Source organism: Pongo pygmaeus, chromosome 3 (genome assembly GCF_028885625.2).
Source record: "Pongo pygmaeus isolate AG05252 chromosome 3, NHGRI_mPonPyg2-v2.0_pri, whole genome shotgun sequence".
Taxonomy (NCBI): domain Eukaryota; kingdom Metazoa; phylum Chordata; class Mammalia; order Primates; family Hominidae; genus Pongo; species Pongo pygmaeus.
Window position 1 is genome coordinate 110885843 of NC_072376.2, and position 24849 is coordinate 110910691.

At 33.9% G+C, this 24849-nt stretch overlaps 1 protein-coding gene across 13 annotated transcripts in view; it reads left to right on the plus strand.

Annotated features, from left to right (window-relative positions):
- Positions 1 to 24849, plus strand: part of RAP1GDS1 (Rap1 GTPase-GDP dissociation stimulator 1) — a 182565-nt gene that overhangs the window by 108778 nt on the left and 48938 nt on the right. For 8 of the 13 annotated variants that reach the window (XM_054484293.2, XM_054484292.2, XM_054484294.2 and 5 more), the window contains 2 exons: positions 11134 to 11280; positions 23970 to 24098. In XM_054484293.2, the coding sequence (XP_054340268.1) occupies positions 11134 to 11280; positions 23970 to 24098 (276 nt within the window). The remainder of the gene's footprint in view (positions 1 to 11133; positions 11281 to 23969; positions 24099 to 24849) is intronic. The other 5 variants (XM_054484299.2, XM_054484298.2, XM_063664561.1 and 2 more) reach the window with 1 other exon arrangement.

A 24849-nucleotide genomic window follows, 5' to 3' on the forward strand; every position in this document is an offset into this window, starting at 1 on the left:
TATGTTGATTGTGGTGATGGTTCCTAAGGTATGTGGAGCTGTCAGCACTCATCAGTTAAACACACTTTAAATCTGTGTAGTTTATTTTACCTACATTTTTCCTTAGTAGAGCTAATAAGGAAGGGAATCCAATTAGAATCTAAACAAAAAGGTAAACAATTTTTGTTTCTTTTTATATACATATTAAATTGCAGTAAGGGCTTGAAAGACATTCTGGAAAACATGGCTATGAATCTCTTTCTGACTCCTCCAGGTAAAAGTAATTTCCTTAATTGTGCTTCCATTTTACTCTGAACACTTAATTTTGTTTGCTGCTTAAATTATATGTTTTCCCTCACACTTCCCTCTTTTTCCCCTCACCCAAGTAAAACTGAATTATCTGTCTTTGTATTCTCAGGACCTAGTTCAATGTATGAAACATAGTAAGCATTCAGAAAAGTGATAAAGGAGGGAGAGAATGCTAATTTAGTTGCAGATTTTGAGATATATTGGTGAAACTGACTGTGTAATACATTTCATTAATCAGTATTTAAAATAAGGAAATTTTACTCCTATTAAATAGGATTTAACTTAGATTACAAGTGAACTAGAGAAAACATGTTAATGTTACCATGTAAATCTATCTATTGTGGATTCATTATTTATAGATATTAGGTGAATGTATTCATGTTTATTATGAACATTTTATTACTTTTTATTCCTTTGCAGTTTTATATAAACCCCCTTTCTCCTTTTTTCTCCATTCATTCCTCCAGAAGAGGTATATTCTCTTCTCTGTGCTTCTATAACACACCGTAAAAAAATTGCATTAAAGCTTTTTTTTTTTTTTTTTTTTTTTAATGGAGTCTCGCTCTGTCACCCTGGCTGGAGTGCAGTGGCGCGATCTCTGCTCCCAGCTCATTGCAACCTCCACCTCCTGGGTTCAAGCGATTCTCCTGCCTCAGCCTCCCGAGTAGCTGGGACTACAGGCGCGTGCCAACACACCTGGCTAATTTTTGTATGTTTAGTAGAGGTGGGGTTTTGCCATGTTGGCCAGGCTGGTCTCGAACTCCTGACCTCAGGTAATCCACCTGCCCCAGCCTCCCAAAGTGCTGGGATTACAGGTGTGAGCCATCGCGCCCAGCTGTATTGAGGTTTTTATTCTGTTTACTACTCTGTCTTCCTCACTGGAATAGAAACTCTTTGAAAGCAAAGTCTTGTATTGCTGTTTGTATCTACTGTACCTGACACAAAGCCTAAGTTAAAACTTAATAAGCATCTGTTCTGTGATTGTGAATGTGTGGATTTATCCCTAGTTTTATCAGTTTTTGTTTTATATATTCTGAAGCTCTGTTTGTAGGCATTTATACATCATTTAGGATTGTTATATCTTTTTTTTTTTTTTTTGAGACGGAGTCTCTCTGTGTCACACAGGCTGGAGTGTAGTAGCAGGATCTCGGCTCACTGCAGGCTACATCTCCCGGTTCAAGTGATTCTCCTGCCTCAGCCTCCTGAGTAGCTAGGATTACAGGCATGTACCACCATCCCCAGCTAATTTTTTTTTGTATTTTTAGTAGAGGCGGGGTTTCACCATGTCGGGCCAGGCTGGTCTTGAACTCCTGACTTCAAATGATCCACCTCAGCCTCCCCAAATCCTGGGATTACAGGTGTAGGATTGTTATATCTTCTTGTTGAATTAACCCTTTTGTTGTTATGTAATGTCCCCCTTTATCCCTGATAATACTGCTTATTTTTTATTTTTTATTTTTTTAGATGGAGTCTTGCTCTGTTGCCCAGGCTGGAGTGCAGTGGTGGGATCTTGGCTCACTGCAACCTCTACCTCCCAGGTTTAAGTGGTTCTCATGCCTCAGCCTCCCGAGTAGCTGGGATTATAGACACACGCCACCATGCCTGGCTAATTTTTGTATTTTTAGTAGAGATGAGGTTTCACTGTGTTGGCCAGGCTGGTCTCAAACTCCCGCCTTGGCTTCCCAAAGTGCTGGGATTACAGGTACAAGCCTCCACCCCCGGCCAATACTGCTTGTTGTGATGTCTACTATGTCTGACAATGTAGACACACCAGTTTTCCGTTGATCAGTGTTTGCATGGTGTATCTTTTACCAACCTTTTAATATTATTTGATATTCTTAAAGTGGGTTAATTATAGACAGCATGGTTGGGTCTTGCTTTTTTACCCAATCTGACCATCTCTCCCTTTTAAGTAAGTGACATTTAGATTATATGTATTTAATATGATCTTTCTGTGGTTGGCTTGAAATCTGCCATCTTCCTAGTTGTTTCTTTTTTTCTCCCACAAAGGCGGGTTTATTTCTGAACCTAGTTGTTTTCTGATTGTCTGAACTGTTCTTTGTTCCTCTTTCCCTCTTTGACCACCTTTTTTTGGATTCTTCACATTTAGCTCCATTACTGGCTTGTGTTTTTTTATTGTTTGTTTTTGAGGTGGAGTCTTGCTCTGCTACCCAGGCTAGCGTGCTGTAGCACGATCTCAGCTCACTGCAACCTCCGCCTCCTAGGTTCAAGCAATTCTCCTGCCTCAGCCTCATGAATAGCTGGGACTATAGGTGCACGCCACCATGCCCAGCTAATTTTTGTATGTTTTTTAAATAGAGATGGGGTTTCACCATGTTGGCCAGGCTGACCTCGAACTCCTGACCTGAAGTGATCCGCCTGCCTTAGCCTGTCAAAGTGCTGAGATTACAGACATGAGCCCTCGTGCCCAGCCCATTATTGGCTTCTTATGCCACTTTGTAAGTTTTTAGTGGTTGCCCTGTGGCTTGCAATATTTATTCTTAGCTTATCACAGTTTATCTTCAAACATTATGTCACATTAATTTAATCAATCAATCACCTTACTGTATAGTTCCACTTCATCCCTTAAATCTTTTATGCTTTTGTTTTCTATTTCATTTTTACATATGTTAGAAATCCCAAATATATTGATGTTATTTTTACTTAAAAATTTGAGACACGGTCTTGCTGTGTTGCCCAGGCTGGTGTGTAGTAGTGCAATCATGGCTCACTGTAACCTTGAACTTCTAGGCTCAAGTGATTCTCTTACTGCAGCCTCCTGAGTAGCTAGGAGTACAAGTGCATGCCACAATGCCTGGCTAATTTCTTTTTTTCCTTTTCTTTTTTTCCTTTTGAGTAGAGACAGGTTCTCACTATGTTGCCCGGGCTGATCTCAACCTCCTGGCCTCAAGAGATCTTCCTGCCTTGGCCTCCCAAAGTGCTGAGATTATAGGCATGAGCCAAAGTACCTGGCCTGTCTTTACTTTAGACAGTCAATGATCTTTTAAAAATAGGAGAAAAACTGTCTTAACATACTTCTATCATTTTCAGTGCACCACATTCTTTGGGTAGATCCAAATTTTTGTCTAGTATACCTCTAACTGAAAAACTTTTACTAACATTTTTTGTGTAACAGGTTTATTGCAATGAATTATCTCTTTTATTTGCTTGAAACAATTTTACTTAACCTTACTTACTGGAAGATATTTTCACTGGGTGTAGAATTCTAGGTTGGACTTTAAAGATGTTATTTCATTGTCTTTTAGCTTGCATAGTTTTTGATGAGAAGTGTGCTTTACTTCTTATTTTTTCTGTTTTTTTTCCCCCTTCTGGCTGCCTTTAAGAGATTCTCTCTCTTTCCCTCTCTCTCCCTCCCTCCCTCTCTCTCCCTCCCTCCCTCTCTCTCTCTCCCTTCCTCCCTCTTGTTTGTTTTCAACAGCTTGGCTATGATAGGTCTAGGTATGTTTAATTGTTTTGCTTTGTTTGGGGTTCTCTAAGCTTTAATAGATTTGTAGCATGATGGCTTTCATTTTTGGAAAATTTTTCAGTCATAAACTCTTAAAATATTTTTCTACCCTGTTCTCTAGCACTTCATTCTCTGAGATTCCAGGTACAGTAGTGCCCCCTTATCCACAAGGGATACATTCTGAGACCCTCAGTGGACACTTGAAACCAAGGGTAGTACCAAACCTGTATATATCATGTCTTTTTTAATATATTTTCACACCTGTAATAAAGTTAAATCATGAATTAGGCATGGTAAGAGATTAATACAATAACTAATAGAACAGTTATAGCCGTATGTCAGCATCACTGCTCTTACACTTTGAGGCCATTAAGTAAAATAAGCGTTACTTGAACACAAGCACTGCGATACCATGACAGCTGATCTGACAGTTACTTAAGTGACTAATGGGCAGGTAGTGTATCTAGCATGAATACACCAGGCAGAGGGGGAGTTCATGATTTGAATGGGATGGTGTAAGATTTTATGTTACTCAGAACAGCATGCTATTTAAAACTTTATTTTGTTATTTCTGGAATTTTTTTTATTATTTTCGTGCTACCATTGACCATGGGTAACAAACTGCAGGAAGTCAAACCATGGATGAAGGGGGACTGCTGACTACTGTACACTTAGGTTAGACCATTTGCTGTTTTCTTTCCTTCAGCTCTTGGGTGCTCTGGGTTATCCCACTCCCACTTGTTTAGTTTGTTCATGTTTTAGTTTGTGTAATTTCTATTGATCTATGAGTTTGTTGAGTCTTTTCTTGGTTTGTTGAGTCTGCTATTCAGCCTGTTGAAATAATTTTTTATGTTGCTCCTTTCTAGCATTTCCATTTAACTCTTTCTTATAGTCTCCATTTTCTCCAAAATTTCACATCTATTCATGGATATTATTCACTTTTTCCACTAGATCCTGTAACATAGTCATTATAGTTACTTTAAAGTCCGTGTATGATAGTTTTAACATCTGGATCACCTGTGAGTTTTGTTGGTTTCATTTTTTGACAGTGAGTTATTTTTTTCTTAAAATGCATCTCAACTTTTTATTGCAGCTGGATATTATTGTAGGAAAACAGATTAACAGTATTTAATCTCTGGAATTGAGCGCTCTTCCTTTTGTTTTAGGGTGTTCGCATAGGGTAGAGGTCAAGCCAGTCTAGTCAGGAGTTGAGCTAGGTTCATATTTTGTTGTTGCTCACCTTACTTGAGTGCAGTATGTTCTTCAAATTCCTTTAGTAGTTGGCTGTTCTTACTTTATGCTTAGAGTATGGGTGCTGGAGGACTTTCCTTAGTGTTCTTGCTTTGCCTTCAGGCTTGGACCCATTCCCGCACAACTGTGGGCTTTTTCTGTGCTCTTGCTCCTCTCCCAGTGGTAAATTGTTGTTAACAAGGAACATTACTATTGCAGTTAGCCTGTAGAGCAAAATCCCATTTCTAAACAATACTCACAAAAAAAAAAGAAACTTAAATATTTCACAGTGTTGTATTATATTCTATTATATGGAGTGGTGTATTAGTTTCCTAGGGCTGCTGTAACAAAGTACCACAAACTAGGTGGCTTAAAATAAGAGAATTTTATTGTTTCACAGTTCCAGAGATTTTTTTTTTATTATTATACTTTAAATTTTAGGGTACGTGTGCACAGTGTGCAGGTTAGTTACATATGTATACATGTGCCATGCTGGTGTGCTGCACCCATTAACTCGCCATTTAGCATTAGGTATATCTCCTAATGCTATCCCTCCTCCCTCCCCCCACCCCACAACAGTCCCCAGAGTGTGATGTTCCCCTTCCTGTGTCCATGCGTTCTCATTGTTCAATTCCCACCTATGAGTGAGAACATGCGGTGTTTGGTTTTTTGTCCTTGCGATAGTTTACTGAGAATGATGATTTCCAATTTCATCCATGTCCCTACAAAGGACATGAACTCATCATTTTTTATGGCTGTGTAGTATTCCATGGTGTATATGTGCCACATTTTTTTAATCCAGTCTATCATTGTTGGACATTCAGGTTGGTTCCAAGTCTTTGCTATTGTGAATAGTGCCGCAGTAAACATACGTGTGCATGCGTCTTTATAGCAGCATGATTTATAGTCCTTTGGGTATATACCCAGTAATGGGATGGCTGGGTCAAATGGTATTTCTAGTTCTAGATCCCTGAGGAATCACCACACTGACTTCCACAATGGTTGAACTAGTTTACAGTCCCACCAACAGTGTAAAAGTGTTCCTATTTCTCCACATCCTCTCCAGCACCTGTTTCCTGACTTTTTAATGATTGCCATTCTAACTGGTGTGAGATGGTATCTCATTGTGGTTTTGATTTTCATTTCTCTGATGGCCAGTGATGATGAGCATTTTTTCTTGTGTCTTTTGGCTGCATAAATGTCTTCTTTTGAGAAGTGTCTGTTCATATCCTTCGCCCACTTTTTGATGGGGTTGTTTTTTTCTTGTAAATTTGTTTGCATTCTTATACACCAGTAACAGACAAACAGAGAGCCAAATCATGAGTGAACTCTCATTCACAATTGCTTCAAAGAGAATAAAATACTTAGGAATCCAACTTACAAGGGACATGAAGGACCTCTTCAAGGAGAACTACAAACCACTGCTCAATGAAATAAAAGAGGATACAAACAAATGGAAGAACATCCCATGCTCATAGGTAGGAAGAATCAAGATCGTGAAAATGGCCATACTGCCCAAGGTAATTTATAGATTCAATGTCATCCCCATCAAGCTACCAATGACTTTCTTCACAGAATTGGAAAAAACTACTTTAAAGTTCATATGGAACCAAAAAAGAGCCCGCATCGCCAAGTGAATCCTAAGCCAAAAGAGCAAAGCTGGAGGCATCATGCTACCTGACTTCAAACTATACTACAAGGCTACAGTAACCAAAACAGCATGGTACTGGTACCAAAACAGAGATATAGATCAATGGAACAGAACAGAGCCCTCAGAAATAATGCCACATATCTACAACTATCTGATCTTTGACAAACCTGAGAAAAACAAGCAATGGGGAAAGGATTCCCTATTTAATAAATGGTGCTGGGAAAACTGGCTAGCCATATGTACAAAGCTGAAACTGGATCCCTTCCTTACACCTTATACAAAAATTAATTCAAGATGGATTAAAGACTTAAACGTTGACCTAAAACCATAAAAACCCTAGAAGAAAACCTAGGCATTACCATTCAGGACATAGGCATGGGCAAGGACTTCATGTCTAAAACACCAAAAGCAATGGCAACAAAAGCCAAAATTGACAAATGGGATCTAATTAAACTAAAGAGCTTCTGCACAGCAAAAGAAACTACCATCAGAGTGAACAGGCAACCTACAAAATGGGAGAAAATTTTCACAACGTACTCATCTGACAAAGGGCTAATATCCAGAATCTACAATGAACACAGTTCCAGAGATTTTAAGTCTGAAATCAAGGTGCTCATCAGGGCATGCCTCTCTCTGAAACCTATAGGGGAGGAGGACATTTTTGCCTCTTCGTAGCTTCTGGTGGTCCCAGGTGTTCTTTAGCTTATGGTAGCATAACTCTAATCCCTGCCTCTGTCTTCACATGGCATTCTCCTCTGTGCATCCCTCTCCTCTTATAAGGATACAAGTCATATTGGATTAAAAATCTACCCTACTCCAGTAGGACCTCACCTTAACTAATGATATCTACAATGACCCTGTGTCCAAATAAGGTCACATTCTGAAGTGCTAGGGATTAGAACTTAAACACAGATTGAAGGAGGGCACACAATTTAACCCATAATAAGTAGAAATGACATCTATGTCTCAAAAACATTACTCTCGTATCAGTAACATTATCTCCTATAGAAAAAGATACTAAACCACAGAATATTAAAAGCCAGGCTAAGAATACACTAACATATTAGAAAGATTTTTGATACTTGATTCCTTTTCAATTCAGATAAATTTAAAGATGCAAGTGATAATTTTTAAAAATCACATTTTAATATGAAATTTACAAACTCCAACGTATGTGTGTGTGTCATTCTCACAATCATCCATCCTCAAGGTGAATAGTAATTTATCAATATCTGTCAAAAGGCCCCATTGATTAAAAAATTATTGAGTACCTACTATATACTAGGCATTTGCCATACACAAGGAGGAAACGTAGTAAAATCCAAAGTTAGGATGCACTGTAAGACATGCTGCAATAGTTAGATTCAGTGGCTGTATTTTATGTCTTTTCCTCACCCTTAGTGTATAACTTGTACCTGATAATAGTGTTTAACTTGGTAACATTTTTTTTTCTCATTTGTGAGACATGATAACCATGACACAAATTTTATTGCTGCTTGCTTTTGATTACAGAAGGGTAATGGAAGTGCAGTAACTCTTTAGATTTAAAGCCCTGCTCTTAGCTAATGTGAGGAATGATCATACTTGTGCCAGAAACTGCTTTGTGTGAAAGATCATCATTAAAGGATTTAATAGGACTTTAAAGAGTGGGCTGCACTTTTTTCAGTGGTTGGATGCTTCATAATTAAATGAGGAAAATTGAGATGTAAATTATATTTTTAGAAGTGACAGCTCAGGTTGCTTCATAAGTTAGCTGTTACTTATGAGAAGAGTGAAAGATGAGCTTACACTTAGGGATACACAAGTTTAGGATAGGGAACCTTTTGAGAATTATTTTTAAGTGAACAATAATACTCATTATGATAATGTAACATGAAGGTATAGAGTTAACTATGGAAAACCAATTTATATGGACTTGTGCAATGATAGCTGTTGTATTTAAAATGATCTGTTATCTAAATACTACTGGAAAAATAAGTCAGTTGTAAGATACTTCTAAAGATGACATGTCACTGGTTTTGCTAGAGTAAAGGAACACATTATTATCATTTATTCCTTTGAATCCTTAAATTCTATTAAATATTTTAATAAAATGCTTTTACTTTGTTTCTCAGGCTGATTTGTCCAAAGAAAGAAAAAAGCTATATAATCAATCATTCCTATAGTGGTGGTGAATATTTTTTGAACCCAGGTCACTATTATTGTAATACATGCTTTGCTTTTCTTCTCATATTTGGTAATAACATAATTTCTAGTATAGAGATTGTGTTTATGCCTTGCAAACAATTCTCAATAACACATGAGTAAAAAGCTGTGTTATAGACTATTCAGAGGAGGGGGGTGGAAGGAGAGGAGGAGAAGAAAAGCACTGTGGCTCTGAAACACAAATAGGTAATTTGCTTTGAATTGTATTGTGTTTTTATTGCATGAAATTTGTTGAATAAGTTTGTATTTTAATTTATTGAATTATGGAATTTTTGAACATTTACTAGCTTAGTGTGGATAGGAAGCCAGCTTTCATTCACAGTTCATTGCAAATAGGTGCCACATAGTTTCTAAGCCCTAGTTTCCTAGTATATGAAGTTCCTAATATATGAATACAAGGCTTAGTTTAGCTATTCTCTAAGACGTCTTCTTCTACGTTCTAAGCATACATGATTTATATTTCAAAAGCCCAGTTTACTCAGGAATTAGAATCAAATACTATTCGAGCTTTGCAATTTAGGGATGGGATGTACTATACCTTCATATTATTGAAGGTCTGAACATTTAGATTTGTAATCCTAATGTTCTGTTTTCTGAGACATCATCCACATAGAAATTGCCCAGTAATTTAGATAATTTACATCTATGTTATGGAAAACAAAAATTTGGAAATTAGATTTCTAAATGAGATTTGACCAATGTTCTTGGCTGGTTCATCTAGCTAGTTACTCTGGCAGTATAAGAATTTTCTGTGATCTGATGAGCTGATTAGCATACGGTCCTGTTTTCCATCTTTATAACAATACAATAAAACTAAGTGGATAAAACTGTTTTGTTTCATTTTAGTGTGGATTTCCTCAAAAATTTTCAAAATTATGAACATAGTATTTCTGAGGTCTTGCTATATAATTGTGTGTGTGTGTGTGTTTATACCATAAGAAATTACATATTTTAAGTTGTATCATCTAATACAATTCAGCAACAGTAATAAAGGTATGACCTTAATTTCAGTTCTTATATTTGGAAAATGAAAATCTTTCAAATTGTAACTAACTTCATAGCTGTAATTCCTTTGTGAGTCATTTCTTTTGCTGATATTTGTGCTATACTTCTGTAGCTGAATAGTACAGTGTGGTAGCTACTAGCCAAATTTAGCTACTGAGCAATTTAAATGTGGCTAGTCTGAGTTGAGATGTAACTGTAAGGGTAGAAAGCACTTGGAGTTTGAAGATATATTGTGAAGATGATAATACAAAATATTTTGTTAATTTATTGATTTGCATATCAGAGTGATATATATTGAATTGAATATTACTAAAATTAATTTTCAGCTGTTATTTTTTAATGTGTCTATTAGTAAATTTAAATTACACATGTGGTTCACATTTATGGCTCACACATTTCTCTTGGACCTCTTCTAGAGGGTGGTTATATTTTATCTAAGGTGTCAGATTTAGAATGACACATATTCTTCTTTTAATTTCTTTTCATTCTTATGTTCAAAAGTTAGAAAGTAGTCTAAAGCTGTTTGTATGTTCTGACAGTTAAGTGACATCTGTTTTATGCAACGTAGATGGACACATACTGGAAGTTATGTTTGACCATCACTTGACCACTTTTTGTAATGTTGAATTATATTGGTGTGCCCTAGAAGAGAGGGAATAAGGAAAAAAGAAACAAATCAAGAATGAAAAAAGGGAACATGCTTCTGGACTATAGGAAATGCCATTAACAAAGACCATAGTACTAATATTCAGGAATTATATATTGTGATTTAGAGTTACACCATATGGTTTTCTTTAATAATAGCTATTATCAAAGACATAATAACGTTCCCATATGGTTTTCTTCGATAATAGCTGATTTTGAAAACCAATGATAAAAAGTTATATTTAGTGATTTTTTCAACCTGAGGGACAAAAACTTATGCCAATAGAATATCACTTAGTTTCTATTTTTTTCTCTTACACAGCATTGTCATTTGTGAAAGAGGGAGTGAAAGTTGTCATATTGTAAACTTCTAGGACACAGAGAAGTTCTGTAAGCTCCTATATGATGCCAATGAGAATAGTCTTAATTTGCTTAAAAAGTGATTGTCTCTTTTCCCCATCCCACCCCCATTTCCATGTTTATTTCTTTTGTTTTTTTTCTGAAAAGACATATTTAATGTCCTGCCTACGTTTATTTTCTATTTATTCACAAAATAAAGAATAACACTGTTATGTTTTGTATTTGAAATTGTAAGGTACATTTCTTTTTTCTTTTATTTTTAATTTAACTCTTTGTTTTACAGATGAGGGCAGAAGTGCAGTTGACCAAGCAGGTGGTGCACAGATTGTAATTGACCATTTAAGGTCACTGTGCAGTATAACAGATCCCGCCAATGAGAAGCTCTTGACTGTCTTTTGTGGCATGCTGATGAACTATAGCAATGAGAATGGTAAACAAAACTGAAAACTTGCTTTATCTCTGGGGGAAAAATTAAAAATTATCTTTACTATAGTGCAAAACAAAATATTTGAAAAATGATGAACAAAGAATTCGTAAGTGGCATATAAAATTAATAATTAGCCAACATTAAATTTCAATGTTTCAAAAATGTAAAATGGTTAATTTACTAAATGGGACTAATTTTTGAAGGGCTGCCAGTTTTGATCAGTATCAAAAACAAAAACTCCACAGCCCTATAGTATGATTTAAGCATTCTTACTATGAACATTTTAAAAATAAAAAATATTAAAATAGTTTTATCTTCATTATATATATACCAGGAGTAGCTTTAAAATATGAACACTGTTTGCAGAAGTAAAATTACTTTATCTAGATGCTAGGTTTACTTTCAATAATTTTTTAAAACTCTAATAAAATCTGGCTTTAGAAACAAGTTCAGAGCAACTGCAGAGATCTCATTTTAGAAATTTAATTATTGTAAACAGCAGTTTCTTTTCTCTGTAAAACATTTTTAGACCCTAGAAACAAGTGATGTATCAATAATTTTCAGATAGCCTATATGGTTAATTAAATGCATATAAATCTGTGATATTAAGGCTTCACAATACGTTTGTGTCACAAAATATCCATTTGTTTCTTTATCATGTTATGTGAATCACTGTGTGGATCAGACATTCAAATTTTGGTATGTTTCTGGTATGTAACACAAATAAGGTCTTTCTGTGGTTTGTTTCATAATGGCATTTTAAGTTGTGATATTTTGGCAGAGAAATATTTTATTTGCATATTAGACATTCAGTATTATTCTTTACTTTCATGTGTTCTAGAAACACATGGCCCTTTTGGCATACTTTTTTTTTTTTTTTCACATTTGATAGTTGTGGGTCCAAAGAAATATTCTCAATAATTCAAAAAAAAAAAAAAAAGATAAACCTTGACAATAAATGGCTACTGATATTTGGCCCTTGATGTTAGTGACAACAGTGAATGGTGGGGACTGTGGTAAATTGAAGAGCCCTTGTCCTATTGAAAGGGGAAAACCACTACTCTTCTCTAGCCAGTTGTTTCTGTATGACGGTTTGGCCAAATACTGCCCAATCTTTATATTTTGGGGATGGGAGGTGGGGGAGAAAGCTGAAATGTCTAGTTTGTTATATGACATCTGAGTTTTAAATGTTGGATTACATATTTTTAATACTATAGAAGCTAAACAGAAAGTATCTTCAGGCCTCATCCTGTCCAAGGGCTGCCAGTTTTAAGCCTTTGAATTAGGATAATAGAGTTTTTATTGATCAAATGGCTTACCTATTAAACTTGAGCTAATAATAAATGGTAGTCTTCATAGGATAAGTTACATCTGTTTTTCCTCCCTTCTGGTGGAATCAATTTTGAAGAACAAATGCCCTAAATATAAATATGAGAAACAGAAAGGACAGAGCCTGAGAAATCCACAAAATAAATACAGATTTCCTAAATAATTGAAATTTAACCATAATACATAGGTATCTGAATTGCATTAAGAAATCATTGGTGAGATTTTCATATTGTTTTCTTTGCTTTTAACTGCATTTGGGCTTGGACATTTGAGAAAGTAGGAAGAACACTAAATGGGAAAAGGTTTTAGAAATATAAATGAAAGAAATTTTAAGAAGTTATCCCAGTTTTGGAAGTAGTAGAATTAGTCTTGTTATGCATCTAAACTAGCCGTTAGTTCTTTGAGGAAGCTGAAAAAATCTGTATAGAAGTATTAATATATCAGATGGCTGGTCTTCAAAAGCATCACTATTTCCAATCCAAAGCAGTGATTGAGTCCCATAATATTATAGGGTATCCCAGTGTGTAGAGAAGTGTTCTGAGAAAGAAGGTTATAATTAACAGCATGTGGAGTGCACAGTCTAACTGTATAGTATATATATTTTTTAAAGAGTAGGCTTTTTTCTAGAGCTCAGGTATTTCCAAGAAATAACTTAGAGACTTTAGAAAGCTGTATTAACTTTTCTCTGAATATTATTGGACAAATGGTCTTTTTCTTTATTTCAAAAGCTGCAGTTTGCAGCTTTTAAAACTTATCGAATAAAAGACATAATCTTGAGTATTTTTAAGAAACAACTGCGAAACTTATAACTATCATCGTCTTTACTTCCTTTTTACATTTTGTCATGAGTGTCTTAGTTTGTGAAGTGATTCGTTTTCTTCTAAGGTTCACTGAAATTATATCCTTTTATGTGTGTTTGGCATAATTATTAAAGCGTCTTTATTGTTTTGTCCATTATTTGCTTTCTCTTTTCCTTAAAATTTATGTTTGAAGACTTAAATATTACATCATCTTTACTGACTTCAGATTGTTTGGTATTGATCATGTGTACCTAGATAAGTCCCTGAAACAAAAAATAACAGCTTTTTGAAACTCAGGAGGTACTTTCTATTAGCACTAATAAGTGAAGTTTCTTTTTATATGTATTTACTATGTAGAACATCAGTATACAAGACTCTGCTAATTTATAAGTAAAATATTGAGTGACAAATAGCTTTTTCCTGCTGTAGCAGAAAAGTTAACTGCCCTTGGACCCAATAACTTAAGCCTTATCTGTAGTTAGGAAGTTATTGTTCTTTAGCTGTATGTATAAAATGTTTAAAGTATGCTTATAAAAAAAAAAAGTACTGAGAGTGGTCACAAAAATCCACCAACATAGTTTCCCTGAAGAGAATATTTTCAAATTATTTATTAGTCCTAAAATTGAAACTTAGAATGTCTTGATTCAGATGCTTCCTGTTCATACAGTAAAACTCAGAGCATATCCACTTTTTAAACCCATTAAATAAGGAATAAAACAAGTTTCCTAAACATGTGCAAGTCATATATGTTATGAAAATATTCAGTAAAGTCATTTTTGTACCATTTGCTAAAGCTGTATATAATTCATAATTTTATCAGTTTCAAAAGTTTTAAACTAGCTCAAGACTCTATACTTCTAAGCTATGAGCTGGATATATACTTTTGTTTCCCTATTGGTGAAGCAGTTAAAACTTAATACTCAGGTAAGTGTAGAAAAATCTGAATAGCAAAAGTTATAATTGCTTAGCCAAAGAAGTTGTATCAATAATGTATAAATAAAATAATATTTAAATAGCACAAATAAAACTTTAGTAAAAATCAGTTTAAATTTATCCATTTGGAAAAAAATATACATGTTTTTCACATGGCTAAAAAGCACTCTTTGATTCTGTGGCTCATGAAAATAGCCTGAATATTTGACAATTATGGCTGTAGAAAAGCTTGTTGACACTTTGACATTCAGTTTGAGGGAATGTGTTGAACTTGCTATTTTTTTCTTCATTTTGTTACAACTTTAGTTATTCTATAATCCAAGGAACTCAAACCTTTAATTGTAGGTATTTTAATCTCATTAGTTTGTTAAGTTATCTGTTTCCTAGCTTTGGTTACCCACTGCCAAAACATTGCAGTGATGACTGAAAATTTTGTTCAGTCATCCAGCTGTTTTCAAATATAACACTGTTTTAGCACATAGGAGTTTGGAAAATATTCATTGATTGACTTTTCTGGATACTTATTATTGTCTAAAATTTTCATTAGCAAATTCAATACTTGGAAGAGAAACATGTTATTGGAATGCATTTGCTTCATTAAATAAGTTAGAAGCATTACAAACTCCCACTATGTTAGTTGATGTTCCTTATCTACATACGGTACATGGTGGCAGCAGAAAGGGGCATTGAAAACACACTGGTAGTAACAAGTACCAGATCTGTAATTAAAAATTTCCCATAGGTGATCCACAAACTTGTTGAGTCTGCATTTGTACATTTGAATTAATTGCACGTTTGAATAGAAACAAACCAGCGATCTAAAGCAAAGCACTAAAGACCAGAACACCACCTTGTTGACAAATCTATTGGTAGTCACCATTGTTGTAAGTAGATGTAATTAATCAATAAATATCTCATGGAAAGTGTAATTGAGGGTTTAACATTTTCTCTTAGTATTGTTGTGCTAGAGACACAAATAGAGGGAAAATTCTATTATAACTCTTAAAGAAAGTGGTAAATGATAAGCATTAAACACTAAAGTTACTATTTTACATAAGCTATGCCATAAGAGAGAAAAGTACAGGCAATTGAAAGATGCCATCAGGAAAGGAAAAAGTATCTTCTAAAATTATTAACATACGCAGTCTAGGCTTCTTCATCTGACCTATATTTTATATATACATGTATGATATGTGTATATATGATTTCTACAAATAGAGCCGATTTTTCTAATATTTTAATTACTCCTCATTATTGAAAAACTAATTTCTCTTTTTTTGTAGTTTCTGAAATCTCTCTGAGATACCTACGTGATAATTCTTATATTTATTTGCCACATGGGCTGATGATAATTAAGCTATGGTTGAAGGGAGGCCATGTATGTAATTTAGGAAGTGTAACACCTGTGGCATATTATTGAAGCGTGACAACTGATTTTAAATATTAAGCTCATTATTTAAATTCACTTGTTTAAAAAAGGCCTATACTTCTCCCCATATTAAAGATTATTTAATGTGTAATTAATCTTGGCTGCTACTTTCATTTCAGTCAATAGCAACAATTTCTTAGTTCGTAATTAAAAACTAAAAAGCATGTTGGCCTGAGCTGCATGTTTATCCTTATGTTTCAGTATTACAATACTTTATTACAGGTGAAAAATAGCATTTCCTAGATGTTAGATGTTTAGAAAAATGATTTGCTTCACATGAGTGAAGAACTGTTTTTAAAATTTACTTACTGTGGTTACAAGCTAATTAATAATTTATATATTTCCTAAATAGTAAATTATTTTTCCCTTACTCTAAGGAAAAAGAACAAAACAAAATGTAACAGGTAAAATTGTATCTTTGCAATTTATTATCTTTTTTAAAGTTTTTCTTCTTTCTCAGAGATCCTTGTTCTGATACTGTCTTTTTTAATGAAACTAATTTTCCATCATACTACCTTACATGTATTTTCTGTTTTATTTTTCCCTGTATTTATGAAGACATGGGAGATGTATGTTTAAGTTCACATCTTTTGAAGCCCAGTTTGTCACTTTTTACTCCAGTGAGTTAAATGAAGTGTGTTGAAGACTTATTGGGCCGCTGAAAAGTACTTAGGCTTTTTTATTCTTTCTTTATTATACTAACTGTTGTTCTTTATTTACTGTTGTTCTCTTTTTTAAAAATTTCTGAATTTTTGCTGTTTGTCCAACAGCTTTCTAGTCAGTTTGCTGAAGAAGGTTGCTTTCATAAAGTTCTACCACAAGTGTTATTTTAAACAAATTGTTTCACTAAAGAATAGAGCAGTTAGTTAGTCTAGTGCCTCTTGCTAATTCAACCTATTAAATTTGACCAGTTAGACCAGGTTAGCTTTTAGTGATAATCTTCCTAGACTATTAATATAATAATGCTGTTACTTAATGAACAGGCTGAGAGCTTGATTTTTAGTAGAGGTGTATCAAATGCACATTTTGGTCTAATTCCACATGGTCAAGTATTGGCATTTATATTCAGCTTTGGCCATTAGAGAATGAACCTCTGAATGTAAGAAGCTGAAATTTTATCTCAGAAAAATAAAATTATTATAGTCTTTTTGTCAGTAATTTTAGTAGTCTAATACTTAATATTTGGCATTATATTATTACAGGAATAATACTTTCTCAGCATTGTTAGCTTCTAGATTGCTACTGCGATTATGATAATGCATTTAATATCATAGTATCACATAGATGCCCACTTAGCTGAGGGCAGTGAAGGGGCAAAATATGTTTGGAGTTGTCATTCTCTAATATGGTTTTCTCATTTTTATTTGCTTTATGTCTGGATTGAGGATTAATCATAGCCATTATCAAATATTATTTTCAAGATTTTTCTCATTGTGAAAATTTGAAGTGGGAAAGTTGGTTTTCTGATTTTGATTTCATTCTTACAAGATGTATATCACCATTAATTATTGGTACATTTTAATATGATAATATGCATTTACATTTCAACTGATAGAATTTCAACATATAAAGCATATAGGCAAATTTTCTCTTTACATGAAATGCTTACCTATGTTTAAAAATAAATATTCAGATAGTAACAAGTCTGAAAGACCAGGTCTTTACTGTAAGTGTTCCTATACTAGTTGAAATATGATGATATGAGGCACATAATCATTGATCATGAACAAATTTTTAGGTTCCAGAAATGATGTTGAAGTAAGCATTGAGCTGTTTGGCCTTCCAAAAGCTGAGGCTAAAATCAGAGGTAAATAATAGGTTTTAGCCAGATATCTGTATTTGCATGTCTAATTTAGGCTACTTAGAAAGTCCATTCAGAGAGGTGCTGAAACCAGAAAAGCATCATGTGTAAATTAACTTTTATAAAGATTATTAATCCTGTTTTTTTAACTATAAGTAAAATCCAGTTAACACTGTACTGCCTATATTGTTTTATTTACTAAAAAATTTTTAAGTCCTACTTGAAAAACTAGAAAGTGAAATGCTTTTGGATATGCAGATGTATCTTGTTAACAGAATTTGTGCCTTGCAAATAACTTCTGTGCAATTTTAAACTGTAAAAACTAAATTATAATAATGCCCCATGGTAACTAGAAAAGTTTTTTTTTAAGCTAATATATTCTTTTGTAAAAGAAGAGATTTCTATGTTTTTAAGCATATGTTTGTAAGATACACATGTTGGGATATAAATTAATTTGGCATTAGCTTAACTTGCTGTACAAAAATTCAGGCTTAAATTTATACTTACTGTAGATGTGGTCTTTATTTCAGCAGTGCTGTATAAAAGCAGAGACTAAATTGGTTTCTGTTAATAAATGCTACTTAAGCAACAGCTGGCAGTAGTCCTCTTTAAAAAAGAAAAAAAGAGCACATTTAACTTAAAAGACCAGTTTTTTTCTGAGATGAAAGCATAGAGTTTTCTTTAATCAGAATAAACATATCTATAGAATTTTTTTGTAGCAGTATTCATTGTAACAAAAGTTGATCTGTAACAAATAATTAACCTGGAGTAAATATGGGAAAAAATTATCTACTGGATTAAGGCATAATCACTCTAGTTGTCATTGTATTGAGAACAGTAAATGAAAAGTTTCTTAAGAATAATAAAATATTTTTACTATCTCATGATTTTTGCTTTGGCATTTTTTTGTTGTTGCTTCTGTTTTACATCAATCTCACGCATATAATTTTGCCATTTATATTTAAAACTTTTACAAAAGGGAAATTTTGCCATGTAGAGACAATTTTTATTTTCAGAACCCAGAACTTTAGAATTATCTTTTCTAGTTTTTTATTTGTTAGCATCTAGGAAGAAATGTATAAATGTATTGCTTTAAACCTCCAATATTGTCAATATTAATGAATCTTGGCTTTTTTTTTTTTGAAATTTCTATGTATCATTGAAATGTATAATGGGGCTTAAAGCGACAATCTGGGTGCAAAACACATGCAGGTTTGATGTAAAGAAGGCTTTAAAATAATTGAATTTTAAACACATGCAAGCAATCTAGTTTTATATCCTCAACACTAGGCTTAGAATAAAGTTCTCCACTTTATAAACATTTGAGTATATAAAGTTTTTAACCACTAATCATCCTCTTGGTAGCCATATTTAAGTCAGTTTACTTTCCAGTGTTATAATAGAGCTAAAACTTGCTGGAACTTGAAGCTGTACCTCACTGTTGTATCATTTCTAATTTTTAATTTTCCTATCCTTTTTTGGAAATACAGATGTCATTAAGTCAAAGGTAGTTTTCTTCAGTCTTTATTATGCCCAAATGATTTTTAGCCAATTTGTATTAGAACTTTTCATCAAGAGTTTTATTTGCTGCTTTCACTGTTTCAACTATGCTCAACTCATTTGACTGTAGATGGGATTTTTAATGCAAGCCTGTAAATGGCAATATCATATCATTATACTGTGAATAATATATCTACGTACTAATGTAGAGACTGTATTTTGAATTGTGTGTTGTCTTGTTTTTACAATTTCATTCTTAAATTCTGTTTACCAAAAAGCTTAATAATCTTATAACATTGTCTATAAGAGCCTTAGGAATAAGGTAAACCTGTTATAATCTTCTTAACAAACTTATTTTTAGTAACTTCAGTTGAGTTACTGGAATTCTCAGCATACTTTTCTGGACCTATAATCTAGTTATACCAATGTTTTAAACATTAAACTTAAAACTCAGGGGGGAAAAGGTTCCTCAACTTGAGATCTTCTCTCCAGATCTCCATTCTTTGGAGTTTCCATGAGTGTGACCTGAAGAACTTGGAACCATTGAAATTCAAATGTAGGTAGGTAAGTGTTCACACCAGCGCATGCGTTGATTGCCTTATATCTCTTTGTATATGCATCTGTATTGCACCCCCTCAGTGCCTTTCTTCCTCTTCCTTCCCATAGATCATGTAGGGCCTGTGTCATTTTGATATTATGTAATTTCGTAAATCTGTATTTGGTCAGTGTTTGTCTGTGATGTGTGTCAGGAGCAGTTAAAACAGAGTCTTCGGACATTTATGACATTGTGCTGTCTAAAGACTGTCTTTCACACATAAGTGTTTGCTATGTATGGGCCTGGGTTACATTTTTGTGAATTGCTGTGTTTGTTGAGCTCTGATAACATTCTCCTGGAGTTGCTGATATTCACTGAGGGAGGCAGAAGTCTTAGAGTTGCTTCACTTAATCTCCCTAATGTATCTAGAGAACAAGAACTATTTCTGGTTCTCAGAATTTCTTCCTGTTTGTCTTTCACTTAAAAGTCATACTCCTGATAACATTCGTGATATCATGGATGTCAGCTATTATCCTTTGAAAAACATTTGCAAGTTTTCTTTGGGCAATAAACAAAAAAGATGATCAAATGAATCATTTGTTTATGTCAATAAGAATATCAACTTATCCTACACAAACAGGACCCCTACTTAATCTTTTCAAAAAACAGCACCGCCACCTACTGAATTGTAACATCTACATAGTAATTGAAATAGATAGACTCAATCTGGAATAATCTCTTAGGCTTAAGTAGAGTTTCTTTTCAAATAAGCATGATGAGATGTTAGGAGCTTTCTTAGTGTTATTTCTCTGAAAATATCAGAGTGCCAAAATCTAGGATTCCTACCAAGCTTTTATCTTATTTTTTTCCTGTTATCACTTCTGCTAAGCACATCATTGAACTTCAGAATATTTACCATGTTTCCCACTCACCTCCCAATCTCTTATAAAAATTAGGTAGCCCGGCGGGCGCGGTGGCTCACACCTGTAATCCCAGCACTTTGGGAGGCCGAGGCGGGTGGATCACCTGAGGTCAGGAGTTCAAGACCAACCTGTCCAACATGGTGAAACCCTGTCTCTACTAAAACCACAAAAATTAGCTAGGTGTGGTGGCAGGGGCCTATAATCCCAGCTACTCGGGAGGCTGAGGCAAGAGAAGTGCTTGACCCTGGGAGGCAGAGGTTGCAGTGAGCTGAGATCGCACCACCGCACTCCAGCCTGAGCAACAGAGTGAGACTTATTCTCAAAAAAAATTTTTTTTTAATTAGGTAGTCCTTTGACACTGGTTCTTAAATTTTGGTCTTATGATTTTAGATGTCTAAAAATTATAGAAGACCTAGAAGACTTTTTTTGTGTATTTGGGTTATATCTGTCAATATTTAGTGAATTAGAAATTTAAATGGAGAAAATATTTTAAATTATTTAGTATTTCATTTTAAAATAACAAACCTATTATATGTTAACAGAAATAACATTTTTATGAAAAATATTTTCCCAGAAAAATTGCTGCAAAGAATAGCAGTTTGTTTTACTATTTGTGATGGTGAACAAAACAATGGCTACTAATACAATTTGGTGCCATTGCTGGTGTTCATGCTAAAGTGCCAGCAGTTTTACCTACCATTGCTTTCCTACCATTGGTACAAATGTCAACACAGTGGCAAGAGCAGATAAAATCTTGGCATTTTTATGAAAATAGCTTTGATTTTGTGATTCTCTGAAAGGGTTCCAGGGACACTTTGAGAACCATATTCTAGGATGCCTCTTTGTCCATAAAATGGAAATTTATATCAACCTGTTTCTGTAAAAGTGTTTTTTTTTTTAATCTCTCCTCCTCTGGACCTTCATTATACAAGTAGAATGGCAGGCCTGCAGTCAGTGTGAACAAATTTTAGAATTATTTGAGTATGATTATTGTTTTAGTTAGCATCATAGAAGTAGATATAAAAGAGAGCACCCAGTTGGTCCACAATGAGTTCATCCAACTGGATGGCTATATATTTTTCTCTTTTGTGTGGTATGTGTGTTGTATGTGAGTATATAATGAATTTGGCTCCTGGGTAGTTAGACACATTTTCATGAAGCAACATGATTTTCATGAATTATGGCAATACCTACAATGTGCCATTTGGCTATGCTAACTTTTTCTCCCAATCTGCCACAATTTCAAATATTACTGCTTCAATTTGTATGCCAAAGATTGTATTAAACGCTATAACATTGCTTTACTTTTCACCCCTCTTTTACCTGGAACCAAAATTTGTAACATTGTAAAAGCAGTCCAGAAAAGTGATAGATATGCCAAGTTAGCAGAACATGAAGAGCATTATCTTCTAGGTGGTATTCTTCTGTTATCTTCTCCATAAAATGTGTTATTCCTCTGATGTCCCTGGACTGTTGGATTTTTTATAGTTTGTACCAACAGAACTGAGGGGGTGTGTGATGCTTACATATATGCAGACATATAGTGGAGTTTGACTCACATTCAATGCATGCGCTAGTGCTCACGCTTACATACCTGAAATTTAATGATTCATCAGCTCTGCAGTATTTGACAAAGTAGTCAAAATGAATACATATATAAATAAAAATACTGCTAAAGAACAAAGATCTTCAGAGGTGACCCTCTAATAAAGAGCCCTATCTATTGGTAAGTAACCTAAATAATTTCTAACTTGGAAAGCTCCTTGGTGCATGATTATTACAAATACTATAACCATAATGCAACTATTCTGCCAATATAATATAGATATAACACTATTGTGCAAGTATTTTACCTTTAAGTGTTGTGAATTATTGCTAAATTTCATATTCAGAAAAAAAGTAACATGAAAAGTATAAATACAGATTACTTAGTTGAGTATATTTTAATTCTTATCTCCTTTTAGATTTCATAACTTCATTACAAAATTTGAAATTGTTTTATTAGAGTATTTGAACTGTAAACATAAACTTCCATTTTTTCCATGTTTATTTTTTATTCTTATTTTGGTAATAGGCCCCTTTCTATTATAGATGGGCTCCCACAACCAAACCAGATAATTATCTGTAATTAGCCAGTCATCAGTTTTCAGGGACACTAAGCCTCTGTTGACTATCTCCTCATACTTCACTCTAAAAGCAGGAAGAATTAACAACAAAGACCACCAGGCAATAATGAACTGGCATGTGAGATAGCTCAACTCTGTATGTTCTTTTCTGAAAATCACCCACCTGCTTCCTTATCTATAGATTAAGGACTATAAAGAGTAATAAAAAAAATTAGCAGGCCAACCCTGCCAAGGGATTGGAGCTATGAGGAACATGTGTTTTTGTAAGAAAGAGTTTTGTCTTTAGATTACAAAGAGAAATAACTTAAAAGAATTTGGGGAAAATTATTAGCTTGAAAATGGCATATCATTTTAAAGAGAAAAAAATTTTTGAAGAGCATTTCTGTATCTTTGGATGAACCAGTTATGGCCAGTTATAGTGTTTTGCATAAACATATGATTTTTTATATGTCTTTCTTAGCTTATTCTAAGAGGCAGTACTTTTGGTTTTCATTTTTGGTTCATTTACCTTCAACTTTGCTACAGGTATTCTATTATTATTGTCCATGAAGAACTCTTGTGGAAATCCAAGGCATGTTTAGTACTTCAAAATCAATTAGTTTCTTAGAAAATGAAGGCAAGTAATGATGACAAGGCCATGTTAATCTCATTCTCTTCACCTCTCTAAGCCAAACTTTCCTTTCTCTTACTGAGATGATCTGCCACTATAATTAAATAAAACTTTAAAAAGAAAAATATTTTAGGTAACTTTTTTTTTTCTGGTACATCTCTTCCTAGCAGTCATCAAGAACGCTCTGGTTGCAAATATTCAGAACCAATCATTTTTGTATATTTATTAAATACTTTTAATTTTGTATTATGAAAAGTGTTTTTAAAGGATTCTAAGATTTTTTTCTTTCTTGGTCTTTATTAAACTTGCTACTTTTCTCATGCTTTTCATATTCTGTGATTTCCTGTAATGCAAATGTTACTCTAACTTTTTCACTCAAAAACTAATGGTAATGTTTGTTTATACTTATTAAAAGCCTGCTTTTTAATGGTATAAGACCCCGTTTAAAAAACTAATGATTTGATATAGTCTTCAAACTATTTTTATTTCTAAATGCCTTTTGGTTATTCAAAGGATTCAAAACTAAACTCTTCTGAACTAATGTTTAAAATGTTCAAGACAATCATATGAATGGACTTCATTTTCTATTACTGTAATTTAAATAACTTTGAGTTTCCAATAGGGAAAATAAGAGGTGTTTTCTTCTTATAATGTTCATTTGACATGTCAACACTTTCTTTTCTGTTGTTGTTTTTTGTTTTTACAGATTCGCTTCAAGCTCAGCTTATCAATATGGGTGTTATTCCTACCTTAGTGAAATTACTGGGCATCCACTGCCAAAATGCAGCTCTTACAGAAATGTGTCTTGTTGCATTTGGTAATTTAGCAGAACTTGGTAAGTCTTAGTCGTGAACCACAAATGTAATTAACTTATTAATGTGCTTACAAAAGTCTTAGTCATGAACCACAAATGTAATTAACTTATTAATGTGCTTACAATAAATTTTTCTGTAGATATTAAGAAGCTAGAAATCCATTTAGATTGTATTAATTTTTTGAAGCATTTGAGATATTTCCATCAATATTTTAAAAAGTAAATCCAATTAGATCTTATGATTGCATTGTTTATAATGACAGCATTTTATTTCTCTAATAATTTTACGTATTAATGTTTAAAGCTCACATTGTACATTATGTAATAGAGTTGAATATTTACAATTGTCTGCACTTGACTTTAATCTTTTTACATGAGGGATGGCAATTGTATGTCCGCGGGTAAAAGTAAGATTGAAATGTATTGCACAGTGGCTCGTGCCTGTAGTTCCAGCACTTTGGAAGGCCGAGGTGGGTGGATTGCTTGAGCTCAGGAATTTGAGACCAGCCTGGGCCCATCCTTACCAAAAATTAGCTGGGTGTGGTGGCTTGTGCGAGTAGTCCTAGCTACTCAGGAGATCAAGGCAGGAGGATCACTTGAGCCCAGGAGGCAGAGGTTGCAGTGATCCGAGATCATGCCACTGCACTCCAGCCTGGGTGGCAGAGCCAGACCCTGTCTCAAGAAAAGAAAATTTATTACATTTCATATAAATTGCATGCTTCTCGGGTAAAGAGGAATCTAACGTTAGACTAAGGTTCTTCATCCTCTTTTC